The sequence below is a fragment of the Daphnia magna genome, linkage group LG5, assembly GCF_020631705.1.
Source record: "Daphnia magna isolate NIES linkage group LG5, ASM2063170v1.1, whole genome shotgun sequence".
In the NCBI taxonomy this organism is placed as follows: Eukaryota; Metazoa; Arthropoda; class Branchiopoda; order Diplostraca; family Daphniidae; genus Daphnia; species Daphnia magna.
The window spans coordinates 3,344,596-3,367,842 of NC_059186.1; the positions used below are offsets into that span (position 1 = coordinate 3,344,596).

The 23,247-nt window shown below is 38.3% G+C and overlaps 4 protein-coding genes across 4 annotated transcripts; 2 read left to right on the forward strand and 2 right to left on the reverse strand.

The window, feature by feature from the left end:
- Positions 1 to 2,147: 2,147 nt before the first annotated feature.
- On the reverse strand, positions 2,148 to 3,487 carry LOC123472365. The gene is made up of 4 exons (XM_045173765.1): positions 3,310 to 3,487; positions 3,022 to 3,250; positions 2,773 to 2,955; positions 2,148 to 2,715 (listed from the first exon to the last, which is right to left on the reverse strand). Exons 1-4 carry the CDS (start codon positions 3,340 to 3,342, stop codon positions 2,279 to 2,281), a joined length of 882 nt encoding a protein of 293 aa, XP_045029700.1. The 5' UTR covers positions 3,343 to 3,487; the 3' UTR covers positions 2,148 to 2,278.
- Positions 3,459 to 4,983, reverse strand: LOC123472597 (the record flags this gene model as incomplete). Its single annotated transcript, XM_045174460.1, is given in 7 exon segments — positions 3,459 to 3,605; positions 3,672 to 4,022; positions 4,129 to 4,225; positions 4,287 to 4,495; positions 4,560 to 4,672; positions 4,675 to 4,797; positions 4,866 to 4,983. Coding segments are annotated over 7 exon segments (1,158 nt in total), but the record flags the coding sequence as incomplete, so codon positions are not given.
- A 4,676-nt stretch (positions 4,984 to 9,659) lies between these two features.
- On the forward strand, positions 9,660 to 10,875 carry LOC123472283. The gene is made up of 5 exons (XM_045173569.1): positions 9,660 to 9,958; positions 10,025 to 10,349; positions 10,413 to 10,481; positions 10,540 to 10,641; positions 10,699 to 10,875. The coding sequence occupies exons 1-5, from the start codon at positions 9,776 to 9,778 to the stop codon at positions 10,821 to 10,823; spliced, it is 804 nt and encodes a 267-aa protein (XP_045029504.1). The 5' UTR covers positions 9,660 to 9,775; the 3' UTR covers positions 10,824 to 10,875.
- Positions 10,876 to 10,897: 22 nt separating this feature from the next.
- Positions 10,898 to 11,727, forward strand: LOC123472282 (histone H3.v1-like). The gene is given in 5 exon segments (XM_045173568.1): positions 10,898 to 10,931; positions 10,934 to 11,170; positions 11,242 to 11,358; positions 11,433 to 11,674; positions 11,677 to 11,727. Coding segments are annotated over 5 exon segments (681 nt in total).
- The last annotated feature ends 11,520 nt before the right edge of the window (positions 11,728 to 23,247 follow it).

A 23,247-nucleotide genomic window follows, 5' to 3' on the forward strand; every position in this document is an offset into this window, starting at 1 on the left:
AAATACAGAGCCTGGAGTGACCTGAAGTGTGCCTGCGCATAGCGAACCACTTGCGTTGCCCAGTTAAGATTGCCAAGCAATGACTCTAGCTCTCGTAGGGACATTTTTCGGCGTAGTAACGCTGTTTTTCACAATTTGACGATGTCAGCCGACTTTTTGTCTGACAGAGAAAAAGTCATAGGCACGGTATGAACAATCAACCCGATATATTCAAGGGTTTCGGTACGTTTTATAATACATTTCTCTGTACTAATGTCAAATCCCAAGGACTCTAGTAATGCCATAACTACCTGCACCTCCTGTTTTGCTCTAAGTTTGGAGGAGTGGGCTACCAAAAAATCGTCGAGATAAACTACCAAGCGGATGCCCGTTCTTCTAAGGAAAGCGACAACTGGGCGCAAAATTTTTGTAAACGCCCACGGTGCACATGACATCCCGAAGGGGAGGCAGGTAAACTCCAACATATGCTCACCGACTTAAGACATACCTTTGTCTTCATTTTTTCAAAGTAACAGACAAAGCATTGTCTTAAGATTCGGCTTTTTAAAATACGATATTATTCCTTCCGCTAGTGATTGGTAGCTGTATTTAAAGTTGACTTATTCATATTTTTGTCATTATAAGTTAAGTTTAATTTTTTTTTGCCGGCCTTACCAAGAGGGCTGATTCTTTCTTTTGTTTAGACAAAGCATTGTCTTAAGATTTGTCTGTTTTAAATACGATATTATTCCTTCCGCTAGTGATTGGTAGCTGTATTTAAAGTTGTCTTATTCATATTTTTGTCATTATATGTTAAGTTTAATTTTTTTTGCCGGCCTTACCAAGAGGGCTGATTCTTTCTTTTGTTTAGACAAAGCATTGTCTTAAGATTTGTCTGTTTTAAATACGATATTATTCCTCGCGCTAGTGATTGGTAGCTGTATTTCAAGTTTAATTTGTCATGTTTTTGTCATTATATGTTAAGTCTAAGGTTTTTCGGCCTTACCAAGAGGGCTTATTCTCTCTTTTTTTTTAAGACAAAGCATTGTCTTAAGATTAGCCTGTTTTAAAAACGATATTATACCTTGCGCTAGTGATTGGTAGCTGTATATAAAGTTAACTAATTCATGTTTTTGTCATTATATGTTAAGTTGAATGTTTTTTCGGCCTTACCATGAGTGCTGCTCCTGTTTGTTTTTTCTTCAGACATAGGCAAGTCTTAAGTTTTTTTCAATAGTTATTTAAAATTAAATTTTAAAAGTATTTATCAATTTCATCAAGGAATTTTACAAATATTAATTTGAAATAATTTATGATTATAAATTTGTGAAGTCAAGCAGTCGACATTTTTCCCCTCCCCCCCCTAGACGACGAATTCGACTGCGCTGATCCTTTCGGCGAGCTCCGGAAGCATTGCTCGACTTGGCGGTATGGGCAGTATGGTTCAAAACACGGTCTAACAGGAGAGGTAGACTAACGCCATAAGAGCTTTTTGTCTCAGTAGGGTGGGAGGGTTATACATTTATTTTATCCCTTTTCAATTCACAGCATAAACGTCCAAACGTTTATATTCCCTTTCATAATTTTCTAAAAAATGTTCTGTTTTAATGGTATGGGTGTCATTTAAAATTTCAGACACAGCCTTATCTTAAGTCGCAGAGCATATGTTGTGGGTTGCACATTTTGAGAATTTTTTTCTTTTTAACTTAGCATTTCTTTAAAAACTTCTCAAATCCAAGAATCTTTCATTTAAAAAATACTTCAGACAAAGCAACGTCTTAAGATTTTATCTATTTTTACGAAAGCGCTATTACCATGTAATTTTGGGGATTATGCAAATTTTTACTAACTAAGAATTTTTTTAATTAACTAAGCCAATCTTCATAAGGAATCACAATCGGAAGCATCTAAATTAACTCTAAATAGTACCGAAGTAGAAAAAATTATGTAACTAAACAAGGAAAATCTTATTTTTTTTGTAATTTAAGTTTTATTTAATCAAGAAAAACACAAATTATTTCTTTTTTAGTCAAAAGATCTTTATTGTTTAATATTAAAAGCCAAAAAAGAAATTTAAAAATTTCAGACAAAGCCTTTTCAGAAGAATTACCTTGGTGTTTCGATTCGTTTGTTCGGTTGACGTCTCTCAAGCACCACAATTAGTTATTATTTTAATTTTGCAACGGGACGGATCAGAGAAAAGGTTCTCTTACTTTTATTAAATACAATATTGCTTTAAAAGAGTCAAACATTTATTTTTCATAACTTTTAGTAAGAATTATGCAATTTGTATTCTAAATTATATTGCAGATTCATCATCTTCCGAATAGCTAGATGAGCTTTCTGTTTCTTCATCAGAATATTCGGATTCTGAGAGAGAATCGTAATTGTCTTCATCAGATGTGTCAAACTCAAATTCTGGTTCAGAATGATTTGTTTGTGTTCCACATACGAAATCTGAAAAATCCTGGTTGCACTTTAAATTAAATGTTGTTAGAGCCATTTGAATTTTTAAATTAAGATGATGAACTTCAGAAACTTTCATGACGGATTTCCCTTTCGCAAATTTCTCGTCTTCTCCGGTATGTTTTTGACTTGGTTGTTGTAGTGATGACCGTTTATCAATGAGGAATCGCATGTAGTTTATCATTTCATTCTTACTCAATGTAATTTCCTCCCTTGCTCTTTTCAATAGCATCCAACAATCAACAATATTATATTTGTCGGCAAGGGAAACTGCAAAAACGACGAAATGAAGTTTTTACTTAAAAAATACAATTTTTTTATTTTTACGTGTGGGAAAGTGCGTGTCATCCCGATCCAGAACTGTTTCCCAAGGAAAGACACCTTCATTGAAATCCTCGTAAGAAATTGGAAGCGTTGTATCCTTAGAATTAATTAATTCAATCGTTTCCAAAGCCTTTCGTTTAGTTTCCGTCAAAACCCGCCTTAATTTAGTGCGACTCTTCGAATTTTCTTTTTTAGTACAAGTTCGATACTCTGAGTAAGTAATGCGGTCTCAATTTATTTTTTGTAATATACCTGCTTCTTTAGAGATAGAAATGGAAGTAGTCTTTAAATGAGCATGTAAGCCCTCCAGCATTCTTCTCAGTGTATCAACTGTAGTCTTTTTGGTTTTTCTTTGGTCAAGAATTGCCTTAGCTTTTGTCTCCAGCTCCTTGTGAATCAGTGGAAGATCATTATATACGAGGTTATGGGTTTCCAACAATTTCTCGAGTTTTGGAGTGCCTTGTTTGATTTCCTTTCTTGCCTAAGAAAATTTTCGTTATTTTCAAATAATTATTCAACCTGTATTGCAAAGTTGTTTACTTTTTCTAGCTTTTTGCGTAGAAGGAAATGCATATTTTCAATTTTACCCCAGTTCCAATAAAGAATAGCTAATGTTAAAAAATCGTTTCTGTCTAAATGAAGTAAGAGTAAAATCGTTGAATTAATAGTTAACAATGCAACAATGTTTGCTAATAAATACAGTAAGAAGCTCTATTACTATGTTTTGCCATATGCTTTAGCACATAAGCATATAGATACAATTTGGAGAAAACTTGCTCGTGCTCTTCTCCTCCTGTTAAGCCCATTCCAGTTGTCCAGCGGGGATTCCATAAAATCTGTTTTGTACATATATATTTCAAGCTTGAGAGAAGACTTTTCTTCATAATTTATTGATATAATACCTTGCATGGCAATTGATGTGCATTCTTATGCATGATAGGCAAGATTCCTGTCATTTCACTTGTTAGATTACGGTATTCAGGAAAATGACGAGCCACTTTTGTTTTCATCCATTTCCAGTATTGGCATACCACGTCGTAGCAGAAGAATTTGGCGTTACTTTTCATGGCTTCGTTGTGCATAAATGCAGTATGGGTCCACGATTCACCTTTAAACATGTTGATTGCGTATGGTACAACGCAGTGCTTGCAAGAGCTAACGACGAGCCCAGTCTCGTCATACTTCTTTTGTTCATTGGAGTCTTCTCTTGCGGCCTTAAAAGCCGATCCCCCACACATCTGTTTCTTTTTTGTCTACAAAATAAGATATGGGAATTAAAAATACTATAAAATTATGATTAATTATATCGTAGTCCAGCATGTCAAATCTAGTAGTTTCAAATGAAATGTAATTGCGTACAGTAGAAACTTTGTTGTAAATCCTTTGACGGAAATTTTCAACTTCTGTATCGGATTTGATAACTAAGTTTCCAAACCTCGCCTGTGGCTGTTCCATTCTATTGAAATAATAAAACTTAAGACCAGTCTTTGTCGTGTTTTCTTGTACACGCATCTTACGTTCTTTCGTTTTCTGGATTGTGCACTTTTCCAGCCGAGCTTAAGCGCCTCAATTTTACGATAGCGTCAGAAGATCTGACTAAAGGTTCTTTCCCACAACTTGGGCAATGAGTTTTGTCTCTTTTCAGCACTTCTTGGTCAATATAGTGGCGACAGGTTTCCCACTCTCTTTCCGCAGTAGTAAATAACGGTACGTTAATCGGTCCATTCTTCCAAATCAACCAAATCATAATTATAACAATTGAATAAATTGTACTGCTTTGTGTCACGTACCCGTCCATATTCTTTAGATACGTCTTCAAGAGTGCGAGCGTACATGTTCTTTGAAGAACCTGGACACTTGTGGGAAATGTGATACCCTAATAGAAGTGCCTCTTCTGAAAAAGATATGTAACTTTCTCTGATAAACTTGCAGGGAAAAAAACAGAAAATATATAGTCGTCGATAGTGGCTTTCCTAACAGTATGGCAACTATCACAAACAAAATTAGTTCCCTTTAACAGAAACCGACCTGTCCAATTATTTTTTAAATTATTAGATAGTCTTTAGAATACGGTCTACATTGAATGTTATTTTTACCTTGCTCAGTGACAACCACGATTGATTCTGTGAGATTGGGTGTAAGCGACATCGATCCAAGGCAGTTTACATCACAGCATTTAAGAGGCACAAAGCATGGTAAACAAACATCAGTAAAAGAGCATAATAGTTGAGAAACACGTGTGTCTGAATTTTTATTTTTAGACAGATACCTTTTGTTATAATGTTTCCTTCTTCATCGATAAAATGATGGGGCTGTAATGTTTCCAGGGTTTCGCAAGAACACAATAGTCTTCGATGAAATGGCATGCTGGAGTGTGTGTTTGCATCACATTGATGGCAAAGGTGTCTTTTGCAGGTCATACATCTCACAGCGTAGAAGTTCAAATCACCATGACACTGGTCACATTTTGAATGAAATAGTGGCTGTCTTGATACATATTCTGTAAAAATTCTTCTTCTAGCATGCTGTCCCCATGCACCAAATGTTTGTCGTTCTTGCCATGTTCGATGTTGTCTTACCTGCATGCTTTCTAAGTCGTTTTTCACTTCTCTTCTTAGCTTATCTGCAAAGATACAATTTCACTTTATTTATATAACCAAAATAAAATTGTACTGGATTTTCATAGTAACCAAGATCTTCAAGGCTGATAGCTGATGGGAATTCATCAGTCGCTATGTCATGTGCTGAATGATGGGTAGTGAATGATGAAACAGTTTGTGGCTGTTGTACGGATTGCGAAGAATGTTGAAGGGAATCACCACTAAGAGTTGAATTTTTTTTTCTTCCTAGTTTTTCCAAGATAAGTAAAAGTTTTTCCAGCAGTGGAACTAGACTTTACTTTTACATTGTTCTTCGACTTGGAAAAATGCTCGGATAAATGATGATACTTTCTTTTCCTCTTGGGATAAACATTTTTCTTCTTTTTCTCTTCTGTTGATGAGGTTTCGAAATCACTTTCCACATAATTTTCCGACTCACTCAATGAACTTACTTCTGCCATGACAAATTACGTAAAAATGTATGGTGCATTGGTGCGCCGTTTGTAGCAGCGAAATACAGATACTTTTTTCGTCAATCCAACCTTAGTCTGCTATCGTCGTCTGCTTAACACCGTTGCTATGCTTTCTTTTTTGCTGTGATCTTTTTTTAATTTAATGAAAAATGCTACCTTTTAATTGCAAAATAAATCAACCGAAATAATTAGAATTATTCTTTAATATTATTTTGCATTTCCCCCCCTTTTTTTACATAAAACCCATGAAAGTTATTCAAACGGATAGCCACCTAGCGGTCCAAAACATACCCACATTCACTCTCCCCCTAGATGGCTAGGGATAAGCGCTGAGCGGCTGAGCCCTATCATCTCAAACGAAGCGAGGACGTTCTCGCCCGGTTCCTACAAATCCCGGCAAATGTAGAGCAACATATTACGAACGGGAAGCTGAATGTGGCAACGACCACAGCATTCACCACAACCAGACGTGGCCCACGTCATTACGATTGCGAAGACGATCAAAACGTAGGGTCTGAATGCAACGGCAAATTCTACACCAGCTCACCGACGGAAATCGCCTGCCAAAACGCCGTATGCGTAGACAAATAACATCACTGAGACACAAAAAAAACCATTGCGGCGACGGGTTGGACGAATAGCGCGCGCCGTCCGCTATTTGATCGCTTAGTGCAGCCCGTCCGCTGTAACAGTTGGGTATCTACGCGAAAATAACGAGGTTAAATATTTCGCACTAAAAGCTCTACTAAGAGCGCAGGGCACTTTTTATTAAATTGCGCAAAAAGGATCAATTTAGCGCAATTCATTCCATCATATAATTTACGAAAAGAACAAGCGCTAAAATCAATATTTAACGCTACATATCACGCATTGCACTAAATTTAATTAAACGGACGTGCAAAGTAAACCAACAATTGCGGTGACTAGTTGGGCGAGTAGGGCGTGCCCTTTCGTTATTTCGGCACTTATCGCGGCGCCTTGCGTTATTTTTGCGTTGTCGATCGCCCGTTGTTTTTAGCGGCTCGCACGAAAAATAATTATATTAAATGTTTCACGCTAGATCTAGCGCTATCTAAGCGCGCATGGCGCTAGTGATGTAGTTTTGATAAACTTGCGCGCGAAGCGCTATATTTAGCGCAATTCACTTCATCGCATTATTTATAAAACGTGCCAGCGCTTCGGTTATTTAACGAGTTGCGACAAAAAAACAATTGCGGCCACTTGACTAGTTGCGCGCGTCCGTTTATTATATTAGCGCTAGTCGCTATCGAGTCCGTTCTCTATCTTAGCGCTAATCGTCGCTTGGCCAATGTTTAGGCGGCTCGTTTGGCGAAAAATGTCAAATGGTTTGCGTTGGATATAGCGATATCGTTGCGCGTATGACGTTAGTGATCTATAGATCACTCGACTACGATGCGTTGATTTTAGGCCAATTTTTTCTATCATATGACTTACGAAACGCGCAAGCGCTAAAATAAATGTTTAGCGCTGAATAATGCGCATCACATAAAATTTGATTGAAGGAAAATTCTCGGCTGAAATAAATTGCGTTTATATTTTGCCGTTTAATTCCGGGCTGGCCGGACTGCCCCTTGTCGACGACACCCAGAATATAAACTGATGAATTTGTTGGCGATTGATCTGTCCCATATGAACAGCGGCCCATCTTTGACGGCTTTTCCTATTTACGGACGCATATATGCCTTCGCTGCTCAATAAATAAATTGAAGATGACCCACCTTCAACACCGGAAGCGGTTCGAGCTGGAGTAGCCGCTGTTGGCCAGCGCCAACGAGGTGAAAAATATCAAAAACTCAGGTGACTTAGCATGGTTTGCGGATATTTTTTTAGCCAGATGTATCTGGGAACTGGGAAGCGCCTTCTTTTCGCTCTCAATAGAAAATGGCTGCGAGCGGTGGCCGCTGAGTTTTTCAAATGTTCCGTCTATGTGGTGCGAGCCAGTAGCCGCTGCCGGTGTTGGAGGTGGGCCATCTTCAATTTATTGGACAGCAAGGGCATACGGCTATAAAGGAACGACGGGTCGCTAACGATCAGCTACTCTGGGTGTCGTCGACAAGGGGCAGTCCGACCAGCCCGGAATTAAACGGTGAAAAACTAGCGCAATAATATTAAGCCAAATATTTGCTAGATATGCGCCCGGTTAATTAAATTTAAAACAATACGCTTTAATAAGGGCTAAATTTTTATTTTAGGGCTTGCGCGTTTCGTAAATTATACCATGAAATAAATTGCGCTCAATTGATACTATCGTGCGCAACTTAATGATTAGCACCCTCCTGCGCTCTTAGTAAAGCTTGTTCTAGTGAAAAATATTTTACCTTATTATTTTTGCGTATATATTATAAAAGGTATTGCGCTAAATTTAGCGCCTCGTAGTTTATCACAGGTAAATCACTAGTGCCATACGCGCTTACACAGCGCTAGATCTAGCGCGTAATATTTGACTTAATTATTTTTCGCGCTACATATTTATTTTTGCTGCTTATTTGTGTTTGTAAATTATGTAATGAAATTCAATGTGCTAAATATTACGCATTTCGCGCAAGTTAATCTTAAGTTAATTATTAGCGAAATGCGCGCATAGAGAACGCTAGATCTAACGCTAACAATTTAAAATGTTTGGCCGCGAGCAGCGAGCCGTATAAAACAGTGGAAGGGCGACGATTAGCGCTAATAATATAGCCAACGGACTCGCGACAAGCGCTTATATCATGTACAGGCACGCTCTTCTCGTCCATTGGCCGCAATCGTTTTCCCTTTCGCAACATTTTATTCGTCGATTTTTTTAAAATTAACGAACCGCTTGCGCGTTTCGTAAATAATACAATGAAATACGAATATTGCGCTAAATATAGCGCATCGCTTGCTACTTTACCGCAAACAAATCGCTAGTGCCACGCGCGCTTAGATAGCGTTAGATGTAGCGCAACAAATTTCAATGGATTTTTTTTTTCGCTTATAATGAGCCGCAAAAAATAGCGGACGGACCAGCGATAAGCGCTGAAAAAACGGACTCGCGTTACTCGTGTGACCAGTCGCCTATGGCACGTTTTTAGTGCCATAAGTAGCACCTGAACCCAGCACCTGAACCCTCAACCTCAACCCAGCACCTCAACCCTCAACCTCAACCCGGCACCTATCTATTTTCCGGCGCTATTTTTTCAAGCTACTTTGTCAAGCTATGCTGACATCTAGCGGAGGGAAAATTAAGCGACCCCGAACTTACATTGTGCCCCCTAGTGACAGAAATGTGGAAAGTTGTCTGCTACACTTTTTTTCTTAAGCAGTCGCGTGGCTTTTTCGTTGGTGTTAAATAATATGCGTTACATTAAAGAAGGTAATCCGGTCTCATTTATTTTTATTGAACCGAATGTTATTTTTGGGGTAGAGCTGGTTATCCAGTCCCATTTTTTTATTGTGCCACATCTTTTGTTTAATTTGACATTTTTTCTGAATACTGATGTGACGTGTTGGGGAGCTGGTTATCCAGTCCAATTTTTGTTATTTTACCACATCTGATATTAAATATTAATTATGATATTTCATTTATCAAATAACTAACAAAGTAAAGAAATTCTGACCAGTTATATATTGATGCATACAACCCATTACATCATAGTTTAAACAAAGCTAATAATAATACTCCTGATTACTCATTGCAGAGCTGAAATACTACCTTTTACATTACCTATTCAATGTAATGTCTGATGGGCCAATAATCTGTGTCATATGACTTGCACTTCTTGAAAATTTACTCACAGAACAAAGTACATTGATCCTGTCATAGTTCTTGACTGCAACTCGTTGAACAAGCTGTAAGTACACACATACAGTTTTTGTATCATTTCGTAACTTTTACTGACTGTTTATGTTTGATTCATATGCAGATTTTTTTGGCATTCACAGTCAAACATGGAAGATTCACATTCACTCAGCAATTCTGAAATTGTTCACGATGAAACAGATCTAGCTGAAAAGAGGCTAAATGAAGCCATGGCACAAAGGAAAAAAGAATTACAACACATGAAAAATATAATGGGGAGACAAATTAAACAGAAGAACAAAGAAGATCGAATCAGAATTTCTCAGTTCAAAGTAATTTATTTGTCATTAATTTGGTTACGTATGCCTACTTAAAATAATTATGTTATATTATTACAGGAAACCTTTAAAGGAAAAAAGGAAGTACCTAATCGAAATAAACCATGGAAAACTATCGAATGGCAAAACTATTGGAATTCTTTGGGTAACCACGAACAAAACAACCTTGACAGGAGGAAGTCCCACTGCCACAAGAGTATCTACACCAAAATAGATGAAATGGCTGAGAACTTCAATGCTTCAGTTGTATGTTTAATTCGTTATCCCAACGGAACCCAACATACCAAATATGTTTTAGCCAGTGGTGGGGGAATTCAGTTTGCCCAATCAGAAGATGGCATTCTTATAGATCAACTTTGGGTTCGACATTGGAACAAAAAACAAGGTTGCTTTTTTGCTAGTGTATTCAAATTAGAAATTGTTTTTAAATTAAAATTATGTTTTTCAGAGAAAAGACAGAAGTTGTGTGAAGAAAAGGGCATATGGCAAGAGAGAGCCAGCAAGAGAGAGAGAAGAGGTATTTCTTGTTTCCTACAAATTTTTATAGCTGTGTTAACATTTGTATTCTAATTTAGGACTGAAGAAAGTAATCGACCAAGACAATGAATCACTACTTCATGACAATCCAAAGCAGAGAAACTTCATTGAAAAAGGAGCCAGCAAAAGAAATAGAACAGGTTTTCATGTTTTCTAGTTACTTCTATACCTGTGCTAACATTCATAATATAATTTAGCAAAGAAGAAAACTATCGAACATGAAAATGAATCAGTACTCCTCGAGAATCATGAGCAGAAAAACTCCATTGAAAGAGGTAGAAAAAGCATTATGCTAATAAATTTTGCAATTATTAGTGCTTAAAAAATTTTTAAAATTTTAAAGGAAAAAAGAAAAAGTCGAAAGAGAAAAAAGATGAAAGGACAGGAAACAATAAAATGAAATCATCTAAAGAGAGAGCAGGAGAAGAAGAAGAAAAGAAAAAGAAGAAGAAGAAGATCAAGAAGAAGAAGAAGATCAAGAAGAAGAAAAAGATCAAGAAAAAGAAGAAGATCAAGAAAAAGAAGAAGATCAAGAAAAAGAAGAAGAAGAAAAAAAAGATCAAGAAGAAGAAGAAAATAACAAAATGGAGAAACAGGTGAAGTGTAGTACAAAATATACTCCTCCGTCGAAAAATGCAAAGCAATATCCTTCACCAAATTGCCACGAAGGTAACAACAAAGATAATATTATTTCCACTCAGGTTGTGTTTAAATTATTGATTTTTCAATGGTTTGTACAGATGTGGACAGTTTGCTGACATTGCAAAATGAGAGAAATAATTTATCACCTCTTTCCTCCGCTCCTCTTTCACCGTCCAGCACAAGGTCTTCGTCTCCCAATTATCAACACCGCGAAGGTATAATTTATATCAGTCTTCTTTCAACTAAAATTCTGATTATTTTAGTATTTACTTCTCTACGGTACAATCAGAAGGGGAAATATTTGGGCCAAGCAACTCTGGAATTCCTCCGCAAACGACATTGAAGCGGGTGGCAGATGGTACGGCGGGTACTGCGGCTGCTTATCTTATAAAATATCTCGTTTTTAATAAAGACCCCAAATTGGCAATTGAGCCATGCGTAAAGGTCAGACGTTTATCTGCGCCTTTCCAAACACAGGGAAAAACAAGAGGAACAAGACGAGGAAATGGAAGGTTGCCTGGAAGACCGAAAGGACGAGGAAAGGTCCCAGCAGGAAAAAAATTATAGAACAGAAGTTCGTCTGATTTGTTCTCCAATACGCTGATTTGTATTTCAATGGAAGTGTAATAATATAAAAGCGTTAATTACCAAGCATCGAAACGTTTTTTTATTTGTTGCGCTATGATAGTCGAAAACCACTTCTTTATTTCCTTAATTTAAATTACAGTTAAAAAATGAACATACCACCTTTTAAATATATAGAGTGGTTCGAGGTAGGGCTGTGGGCCGGGCCATGAAAACCCGGGCCACAGCCCGGGCTGAAGAAAAAAAAACCCAACTCGACCCACCGAGGAATATTTTGTACGGACCGGGCGAGGGGTTGAGCCGCCGGGTTCGCGGGCCAACCCGAGCGGTGGCGCCATCTAGTAGTCACATAGAGAAGCTCGTTATTCACTATGCCTGCGGCCTCAAGAAAGACCTAAAAATATTGCCGCCAAATGCTCTACGAGAATTTCGTTGCATGAAAAGTAGGATAAGTGGTAGAAAAGGGCGTTCGTGTTCAGAAGACATAATTGTCGTGTCAATGTTGGAAGAAGAAGATAATTAAGAAAATTAGGGAATTTTTTAAAGTTTGTCAAAAAAAGTGTGTTTGACCCGATTTTTACCCGCCCCTTACCCGGCCGGTAAAAATTTATTGACCCATTGGCCCGGGCCGAACCCATTTACTCAGTTGGCCCAACCCTCTCCGACCCGCGGAAGAAGAAAACCCCATCTAAAAAAACCATAAAAAAACCGCCAAAAAACGTCCGTACCACAGCCCTAGTTCGAGGTTGCCATCTAGGATAGGTCTTTCACCCAGTTTGGTGCAACCACATCCAAAAAGCATTACATTGTCCATAACAAAAGGGTACGAATGGAAGGACAGTAAAGGAAGGGAAGAATAGAGTGGGGAAGAAAGGGGTTGGTCCCTCTTTTTTTCACTTTCCCTTTGTCTTTCCATTCCTACACTTTTATTATGGACAACGTCAATGTTTTCCATTTGGTGGTTGCACCAAACTGGGAGAAAGACCTATCCAAGATGGCAACCTCAAACCACTCTTTAGAACTGATCGAAAACCATGTGTTTGTTCATAACACATTGCTATTTCTTAAGTAAATAAGACAAGCTCCGTATCAATACATTCTAACTTAACTACCCAGCAATCTTTTTCATGACCGTCAACGTATGCTCACCAACTTAAGACATAGCTTTGTCTTGATCGTTTTTAGTTCATAGTCCTACGTTAATTGCAGTTTCCAATATTTATAACTTAACCTTCACAATATATATATATTACAATACATTTTATTTTTTTGACAAACAATTTAGTTCATAAATTTTAAAATAAATTAAAACAACGTTTTTAATAGAGGAAGGGACTTGAAATAATGTAATGTGAAAGGTAATTGAACAAGTTTTTTTAGTATAAATTGTTGTGACGTATTTAAATGAAAATCCTTCAAATTTTAATTTTCTCAGTAATTTTTATGGTTGTAGAGACTGAATCAAACCTGTGGATACCTGTGGATTCCACAGGTAATCGGCCTGAGGAAAGAAGAGGGAGAAGAATGGGTTCCCTTTTTTTAATACTTTCCTTTTCTCACTTTTCTTCCCTTGGGCCGATTCTCTTTGGATTTGGTAACCAAAACAGTAAACAAAAGGGGAAACATAAAAATTTAACAGATTTCCTTTTAAATACGTCACAAAAATTTGTACTAAAATAAAGCTTGTTCAATTATATTTCACATTACATTATTCCAAGTTGTATTCTGTTAACTGGAAAGGTTTCGCGAATATTTGTTTGCGACACCCTCTTTTCCCTATGCGAATTACTAAAGAGAAACACGAACTAGAGGGAAACTTGGCGGATTCAAAAGGAGTGCGTTAAACCCCCCGAAACCAAAGGGGTACACGTCAGTCACTTCCTCTATTAAGAAAAACAACATATCTAAGGCTCGCTTCGTTTCTATTAACAAATTATTATCAATTATTCTTTAACCAATAATTATTAAAAAAAACAATAAAAAATTATCCATTGGAAACTCTAATGATGAAATGATGAAATGATGAAATTAAATTAAATTATTAACAATTATTCATTCAAAAATTAATTGTAATCACAAATTATTTAAAATTATGCATTGTAAAATTTAATTTGAAATTTTCTAAATAATTTTATATTTAATTTTAAATAACTATTGAAAAAAACTTAAGACTTGCCTATGTCTGAAGAAAAAACAAACAGGAGCAGCACTCATGGTAAGGCCGAAAAAACATTCAACTTAACATATAATGACAAAAACATGAATTAGTTAACTTTATATACAGCTACCAATCACTAGAGCAAGGTATAATATCGTTTTTAAAACAGGCTAATCTTAAGACAATGCTTTGTCTTTAAAAAAAAGAGAGAATAAGCCCTCTTGGTAAGGCCGAAAAACCTTAGACTTAACATATAATGACAAAAACATGACAAATTAAACTTGAAATACAGCTACCAATCACTAGCGCGAGGAATAATATCGTACTTAAAACAGACAAATCTTAAGACAATGCTTTGTCTAAACAAAAGAAAGAATCAGCCCTCTTGGTAAGGCCGGCAAAAAAAATTAAACTTAACATATAATGACAAAAATATGAATAAGACAACTTTAAATACAGCTACCAATCACTAGCGGAAGGAATAATATCGTATTTAAAACAGACAAATCTTAAGACAATGCTTTGTCTAAACAAAAGAAAGAATCAGCCCTCTTGGTAAGGCCGGCAAAAAAAAATTAAACTTAACATATAATGACAAAAATATGAATAAGTCAACTTTAAATACAGCTACCAATCACTAGCGGAAGGAATAATATCGTATTTAAAAAAGCCGAATCTTAAGACAATGCTTTGTCTGTTACTTTGAAAAAATGAAGACAAAGGTATGTCTTAAGTCGGGGAGCATATGTTGGTAAACTCAAAGGTATCCCCACCTATAATAAATCGAAGAAATTTCCTATGCATTTGGGCCATGGGAATGGTCAAGTAGGCGTCCTTCAAATCAATTTTTTTCAACCAATCTCCCTTTCTTATTGTGTGTCTTACCGTTTGAATATTTTCCATTTTAAAGGGGTGGCACTAACTGAAGGAATTTAATTTCTTTAAGTTGATAATTAGCCTAAAACCCCTGAACTTCTTGGGGATAAGAAAAATTCCGATTACGATCCCCGGCCAACTCGCTTTTACTACTGCCCCTTTTTGTAAAAGCGAAGACACTTCCTGATCGCACAACTATTTTTGGGTAGCGCCCATAGCTGCGTTCGAGGGAGTTGACTCTTGAATTGGATCCGAAATGAACTCCCATGAAAATCCCCTTGATACTGTTTCTAAGATCCATGGGTCTTTCGTGATTTTAGTCCATGCCGACAAAAAACGAGTTACCCGACCACTAAAAGCATGAGGAAAAATTAGGTCGAAACGATCATACCACCCGTTGAAATTGTTGTAGCGCGATAACTGCCGCTGTTGTTGGCGTTGGCTGGCTTCTGCTGTTCGTCCGTATTCCGATGTTGAGAGCGTGCAGGTATTGTCTCTACTGGGCGGATGTCGTTCAGGGTCATTTGCACTCTGGCGTGTGAATTGAGCTGACTCATGAACCTTGGGCCGAAAAGATGGTCGCCGCATTCCAGGAGCTTCGGGTCGTCTAGTAGGCTGAGGTATTCTGGATAAAACTGCGAGAGAATATTACGGCGACGGGAATTCAACACCTCTCCGTAGAGAGACGCCCAAAGTTTCATCCCCGTCATCCGTTATCTACCGGACAGCTATGTTTTTCTCATTGGTAATGGTCATAGGTCCAGTTCTAGGACCATTTCTTTTATTAACGTTGATTGGGGAGCGTTAAGGATTTTCCTTATCAAGTTTTGGATGGCTTCCAGTTTTTTCTGCATGTTTTTGCTCGAAGTTCCAAACACCATGATGACGTAGTCAATCCGGCTTCGCACTAGTGCTTTGAACATTATGATCAGCGAGGCTGTCCTAGGGCCGTGTTTAGTGTAAGCTAGGATTTTGAATAGGTTTTTTAGTTTCGCTATTTTGCTTATAACGGCTTTAGTTTGTTTGTTACAGCGTAAACTTTTGTCAAAATACACACCTAAGTGCTTTATTTCACTCACTTCCGGGATTCTTGATCCGGCTATGTACAGAAGGAGGTTTGTTTGTTCTTTTCTTTGTCTTGTAAAGTTGATTAGGCTGAATTTTGAGGCTGAGAATTTGAACCTCCATTTCGTGCTCTATTCCATCCATTTATCTAGGTATAGTGTTTATTTAGTTTCTGCCTCTCTTCCATCTTTTTTATATGTGAGACATTCTATATCAGCAGCAAATAGTAGTTTCTGTCCTGGTTCGGGAAGAGTCGGGAAATCATTAATCATGATTGAGAAGAGTAGTGGGCTGAGTGGCGATGCTTGCTGTACTCCTACTTTTAGCTTGAGGTCCTCCGAGATAATATTGCTGATCCGAACATTGGACAAGAAACCTACTCTGCAATAGAGCTTACAGTGTAGGATTTTCCCGTTGATGCCTTTCAGCTTAGTTTGTATAGAAGGCCCTGGATCCACGTTGATTCAAATGCATTTGATGAGTAATATTGCATACATGTTTGTGGGGTTTCTGTTGTTGAACCGTTTTCTGATGAAGTGCTCTAGTCCGATGATTTTATCCATAGTGCTCCTTCCTTTACGGAAGACGGTTTGCGTATTCACCATAAATTCCTTTTTTTTTAGTAGCCAAGATATTCTTCTGTTAATAATTTGCTCCATGACTTTTTCTAGACATGAGGTTTGGGAGATTGTGAGATAGGATTCTGGATCATCTGCAGGCTTTTCGGGTTACCTGATAGGAATTACTGTCACTCTTTTCCAGTCTTGAGGGACATAAGCTGTTTGTAGCATGTTATTTAGGAGGTGTTGAAGGTATTTCTTGTTGTCGCAGGAGAGATTTTTCAGCATCGTATTACGCTTTTCGTCCTGGCCCATTGCAATGCTTTTAAGATTGCTCATACCATATTTGAGATCCCTCTCAGTGATTTCCTAACTTGCTAGGACTCAACCTAGAATTAAACCACAGCACCAAATACGAGATTTAGCATGGCTTGGTAAAATACTTCAAAGATACAGGGCTCATCGCCAGAATCTAAAATTCAAAACATGCAAAACAACGAAAAACGAACAAAAAAAAACATTCTAAACCAAAACACTCACCTGAGGCATCAACTCCCTATAAAAACAGTATGTAGAGTGAGATGATATGTAGCATTTCTTTTCGGCCTTGGTCTTCAGTTGCGGTTGAGACTCCTATCACTTCCAATGTTTGTAGGTCCGGTTCCTGGAGCATTTTGAATTGGAGGGTTTTGTGAATCAAAATTGCAACTCCACCTTCTGCTAGTGGTTTACAGGATTAACATATATATAAATATTTTATTATAAATTTCAAATAAAATATTTATCATCAAATTTTTATTTCATTACATTCGTTAGGTAAATATGCTCTAAAAACTAATAACGCAATCAAGCTTTGAACGCGGATCTCCCGCGACAGCGACGGAAACCCATCCTATAAGCCAATAACAATTTTTTATCAAATAACTAGCATACCGATGAAAAGAATTTGGTGTTTCTATATGCTACCCGACTACCCGACCCGAAAATGACCATAACGAGATATGGAAAGACTCAGTTTTTTATTGCAAGAATGTTTGTTGTTAGCCTGGGGGTAGGGGAGTCTACACTTTTTTCGAGACATTTAATACCTGGGGCAAAAAAAGGTGTCTGGACTTATTTTACTCATCCCTCTTATGATAATTTTGCGCCAAACTCGCCCTGCCTATCTTTGAAAGAGTAAACAATTAATATTTTCTACCCACAGATGGCTTTTTAAAAATAAATCTGTGTTCTTCTTTTTCTGCAGGATACTGTACAATTGTTTCGCTTCATAAATATCAGTGTTAACTTTTATTCGGTGCTAGTTGACGCCGTGTTGGGCTTGGTGTGCGTCACTGGTGGGGAAAGGGGTTTTACTTTTTGAAGAATTGGTTGAATGGATTCGCGGATTTTGTTGAACTTTTCGGAGACACTTTTTGACGTCTGTAAGCTGTCGTTCTTTAGGCCGAACTCTCCATTTATTACTAGAACCCAACGACCGACTAGTGATCCCTTCGTAAACAGATGATGAGACTTGACAAATAGGTTTATTGTCGGTTTGCGTTGGAGGACGACCGCTAGATGTGGTTGTTAACAGCCGGAAGACGAAATTGTGGCAATTTTGGGAAGAATCTAAAATTCTAAACATGCAAAACAACGACTAACAAAAAAACCCCAACATTCTAAACCAAAACACTCACTGAGGAATTAACTCCCGATAAGATCACCCCTTAATAACTCAAATAGAAGGATGAAACTCCCGGCATCCAGAGCAACAACAATGGCGCCCACCACCCAAACCACAAAAAGCCCAAACTAAAAGAAACAAGAAGAAGGTGGGGGTTTAAGGTCAACCCTGCCCATCATCTGAAGACAGATCTGGCCACCAGATGTCCTCTTCAGAGCTTGATGAAGGTTTAAAAAAATCACTGAGTTCGTAAATTGAATAAGTTGTTTTTGTAACTGGTCGAAGCACACTAATTAAAATACTGGTGGTTTAAAAAAAAACGTCGTATCTCTTACCACAATTGCCGTTGACCTATCGAAGTTGCAGAATAAAATTATGGATAGTAAGTACATCATTCCTGCCATGCAAACATTGGGTTTCCGCAGTTCTCGTGGTGGTTAGGTAGTAATCGATCTACGGTTGTTTTTTGCGATTTCTGGTGTTCGTTCTTGTGAGGTTTTATGCTGTTGATTGGGGATTGTGTTTTCGTTTTCCCAACTGGGCGATGGTGGTTGATGGATGAGTCAAGGGCTTGGCTGCTACTGCTGTTTTCTTGGGATTGTCTGCCTGCTCCATTGTTGTCTCCCTGAAAGGTTCCATGCAAAGGACGTGAATTATAGCCGTTTTCCTTTTTCCTTTTTTAAACTGTACTTCATAATTCACTGGATTGGTCTGACGCAAGACTACGTATGACCTATCCATCGATAAAGTAGTTTTTCTGACCGACCCTTCTTCGGTATTGGTTTGTAGACCAATACTACTCCTCCCTTCTAAAATGTTACCTCTTGATGATAAACATCGTACAAGCGTTTTTGTTTTTCCGTCCAGTTTTTCTCCTCTGGATTTTCTTGATGCTCCATTGAAGAGTTTTTCTCTATTAGGTACTGGTCAAACTCATCCAGCACCCTTGACCGGCCAGCTGAAGGAAGACGAAGTTTCTTAAAGAGGGTGCTGTATAGACCAGGTGACCTTTTTCTCGAATACGGCCCATCACTGCTCGTAGGCTTATCTGTTTCCGACGCATTTGTAGAACTCCTATGGCCATTTCCACTGTTCTCTTCTGGAACTGCCTGCGCATGGCGCGCAAGGAATGCGCAACTCTTTCTTTGTCGCGAACACATATCCGCGCGGCTGATTTTTTCCCCCCAGTGGGAAAAAGTCATACTACATTTTCCCTGTGTCGTTGTACACATAATAATAGTCCTTGAATGGAAGGCGCGTTTTTCCCGGGCGAACAAAATAGGGAAGGGGTTCATGGATCACGATCGAATCGCGGTCGTGGAATAAAGTGCCCAATGGGCAATTTGTAAAAAAATCCCCGGCTCCGTATCTTAATCGGAACAAAAGATATGGCCGCCGGAAAAATCCATCCCGCCATAAGAGATCCACACAAAAAAAAAAATCTAATACTTCTGGAAAGTGGTGTACAGCCTCAGCGGAGGCCTCGTACAGTTCTGATTTTTTTTTCACGAATACATCTTCAACAAATGTATTTGTAAAAAAAAATTAAAAAATCTATCCCCAGTATTTACCTCGCAAATCAGCGAGGTATTTACACGGAGGCTTACGGGTATCCGCGCATTTTCTAACACTTGTGGTGGGTACTGTACATCAACTGCTTTGAGACCGTCCTTCGCTGTGAGTTGGAGGTCATGTTCTTTACAAGAGGATCGCAATTCGGAAGACATCTGGTGTGTCGATTCATGATCCAATCCAGAATACCCACGTTTACCCATGGAATGTTTCAATACGATTTATCCAAAGCATCCTGGACTTCCTCAAACTTGGCCTCTTCGTCTGGGTCGGCCGTCATCAAAAATTGAAAAGCAGGGCGGTTTTTGTATTAAGGCAGCTCCACAATGGAATCAGAATCTTCTGAGTCCAAAACGAGCTTGATCATTTCTTCTTCCTCTCCAGTAAAGTCTTCTGCTAAAGGTCCCGTCTCATCCTGTCCGGCTTGAGCGTTCTCATCCACCTGAATGCCGGAAAATAGTCGTAAATTGATGGCCCAGATCATATTTGAGTCACTATCTCTCACCCCTCAAACTACCTGAATGGTCAAGTGGATAAAGACCATAAAAAAAATTCGTTTATTAATATTTAACTAATAGTATGGTTTTGATATTGAGATCCCATTCCTTACGTACGTCTTCAAACTCAGTAAGAATAGCTTCCTTAGTATGACGACCAGTCATCTGCCGTAAGCTGAGAAAAGCGGTGAACTGCTCGTATTTGATCGTGACACCTTGACGATTAAGTATCGAGCGACCGGGTGGCGCTTGTCATATCTTCTTCAGCAAGAGTATCTTGATTCTGTTAAATTCTTCTACAAGATGACGCCGCTTCATTGTTAAATCGGTTGCGGCCTTGTAGCCAGGTATGCCAGCCTGTAATTTAAAAAATACAAATGGAATAAAAGAAAGGCCATTTAAATATATAATATTTCTTAGCACGTTTGGAAGCCTAGTCATTCGTACCTTCAGAAACTCTTTCTATTCCGGATTCCTCAGAAAACTGAGGGAAATGTTTCCAGTTACCAGCATGCGGGTTGTGAGTCGGTCCAAAGTGGCTTGACGAAAAGGGTTGATTTTGGTGTCTGTCTTAAAAGCTGCAATAGAAGGTTGTTGATGATGATTTTGAGAGCTTATTGATCCGCTTTCTTCTGAAATCACTTCCGATCGTTCGCATGTTTAGTTCAATATGGATGGAGAAGTTGGTGAAAGCCTTTGTTGACGCAGAGAAATACTTTCGATAAGCTTTGCAAAGGCCATGAAGTCGCCCAACCGCACCTTCGCACCAATCTACGAATAATTCGTTTCTCCAGGGAGGAAATAATTCTATGAAAGAAGATTTAAATATATAAATTAAATCCTAGTTTTCAAACCAAATGTTGTAATCGCTGTACTTAGTGTACTTAGTACTACTACAAAAATCTTGTATTCAATGTGAAAAAATTGTGACAAAACGAGGTTTATAAGTGCCCGGCCCATATCAATACAAATACATGAATACATGAATATTCTTGTATTCAATGTGAATAAACTGTGATACCACGATGTTTATAAGTGCGCAGGCAAAATCTATACATCTACACGTAAACAGGATCAAAATATAATTGTATTCAATTTGATTACACTGTGATACCATGATTTTTATAAAGGCATAGAAAATATTTTTAGTTCTTCATGTAAACCGGATCAAATATACTTGTATTCAAGGTCACTACACTGTAGTCCCATGAGTTTTATGTTCACAGGCAATATTGTCACAGGAATGTTGCATTTGTCAAAAACAAGAAATAATACAACAAGCGATGAAGAAAACAATGTTTTACTAAAACCAAAAGGGAAATAACAATTTACACAGACTCGGATATGTGTCTGAAGACCATTAGGGAAACCAAGGAACCCATCTTCACTTAAGTTTACTGGCGCATTCATACCTCTACGCATTTTGCACTCCTTCCGGAGCACATGTCTCCGTATCTTCTTCTAGTGCTGTTTTTTGGATCATTTATTCCCACGGCCGCAGCTGGGTTCAATGAGAGGGTGACTCATCTTTGCGAAGTGATAATAACTCTCCCCTTTTCACCCGCGACAGGTCCCCTTTCTTCAGGACAGATGACCCGACTGTACTTATCTACCTGTGATAACGGCAGGAAGGGCACCCTTGTAAACGTTAACTATAACACCGATAAAAATGTTAAAAATAGGACTGATTAATAATAATTATGATCCGTGAATGGGTATGAAACTAAATAAAAATTGGATGCAACCTTCTGTTGTCACAGTTTGGCTTTGGTCTTGGTGTGATACAGTTCTTTCAAGATGTTCACCTTTTCTTATGTGTTGTCCAATTTGCGGTACTCGACGTTGCCGTCGTGCGCTTCACTGAGATTACTTGCCTTAACCCTTTGAGCCGGTATCGATGGATCGGGAGCCTCTTGTGCCACTCCTAAACGAGGCTAAGGATATGGGTGTCTGTTTGGATTTTATGCCGGTTGCAGGTGAAGTTTGGGAATTTGTTTTCTTGTTTACAGGTATATTTTTCTTTGTGTTTTGGGCAGTTTCATCCTTATGATTTTAACTTTATTTTTGGTTCTCTCAGAGTCATTGAACTTATGGTTGCTGCACTCAATGCTAAATTCTCTCATAAGCCGACGATGACCAGCTATCTACCGTATCCCTCTGGCGGGTGTGTGATGCACTTTCGCAACTGCGGTGGGAAATTCAAAATATTTGGTCGTAGCATGGTCTTAGTTGTATTGACAGTATTTGCAATGTTTCAAAACTCCTGTTTTTAGTCATTAAGAGTTACTAATATATTTTTTAAAGTTTAATAAATAGAAAACAAACATGTATTCACAACTTTTATTCCACAATTATTTCCAATTATACGATTTACAATCGTAATGCGTACTGTAAGTGCTGTAAGCTAAGCCAAACATTAGAACTAAACTAAGAATTTTTGGCTTCTTCGAATTTTGATTTCACTTTAGCATTAGACTTTGAAAGTAACACATTATAAAATCTCATTTATCTTATCTTAACAGCTAGGGCTACGAAGGCGCAAAAGGGCTTTAAAAAAAGAGCTACGTTAGTTCTACCTGTAGCCTAATTTTCAGATTTTTTTCTTTTTATTCAACCCCACTCCGCTTTCACCGATCAAGGGTGCGCCTCTGATCCCCACCCCTTCATTGCTAATCAAAATAGTCCGACCCGCTCTTCCCCACACTCATTGCTCAAGGGTCCCAAGCTTAGTCTTCATCAGGCTCCACACTGTCATCCCAGCTGCGTTTAGCCGAATACTGGCACAAACCAGGTAAACCGCGTTGCCTAAAATCAGCCCATAATAGTGTCAGTCTTTAACAATTTCCTCTATTTCGTTCAGTCGGTTACCGGCAAGAGCCAATTCTAAGTCTCCTCTCTACCCAATCCTGCACTAAAGTTCAGCCGCACACTGGTTCGAACCTTGTCGCATTCCCCCTCCCCGAACTGTTGTGTTCAGTTGTTTATCGGCACAGCCAACGTTACTCCCTCCCTTTACCCTTACCTGCACTAGCATTCATCCAACCACTAGCCCGAGCCAACGTATCCCCCTAAGACAATTCAACCCCCTTTCTTCCCTTCCACTGCAGACCTGGCTAAGTAAAGAC

Excerpts from the sequence above, each read along its gene's own strand:
- LOC123472283 (XM_045173569.1), top strand. The coding sequence starts at position 9,776 with ATGGAAGATTCACATTCACTCAGCAATTCTGAAATTGTTCACGATGAA. Across the intron at positions 10,350-10,412 it reads ACATTGGAACAAAAAACAAG|AGAAAAGACAGAAGTTGTGT; the intron begins GTTGCTTTTTTG and ends TATGTTTTTCAG. Across the intron at positions 10,642-10,698 it reads CAGCAAAAGAAATAGAACAG|CAAAGAAGAAAACTATCGAA; the intron begins GTTTTCATGTTT and ends AATATAATTTAG.
- LOC123472365 (XM_045173765.1), bottom strand. The coding sequence starts at position 3,342 with ATGCATTTCCTTCTACGCAAAAAGCTAGAAAAA. Across the intron at positions 2,956-3,021 it reads TTCTATCTCTAAAGAAGCAG|AAAATTCGAAGAGTCGCACT; the intron begins GTATATTACAAA and ends GTACTAAAAAAG. Across the intron at positions 2,716-2,772 it reads TGACACGCACTTTCCCACAC|TTTCCCTTGCCGACAAATAT; the intron begins GTAAAAATAAAA and ends TCGTTTTTGCAG.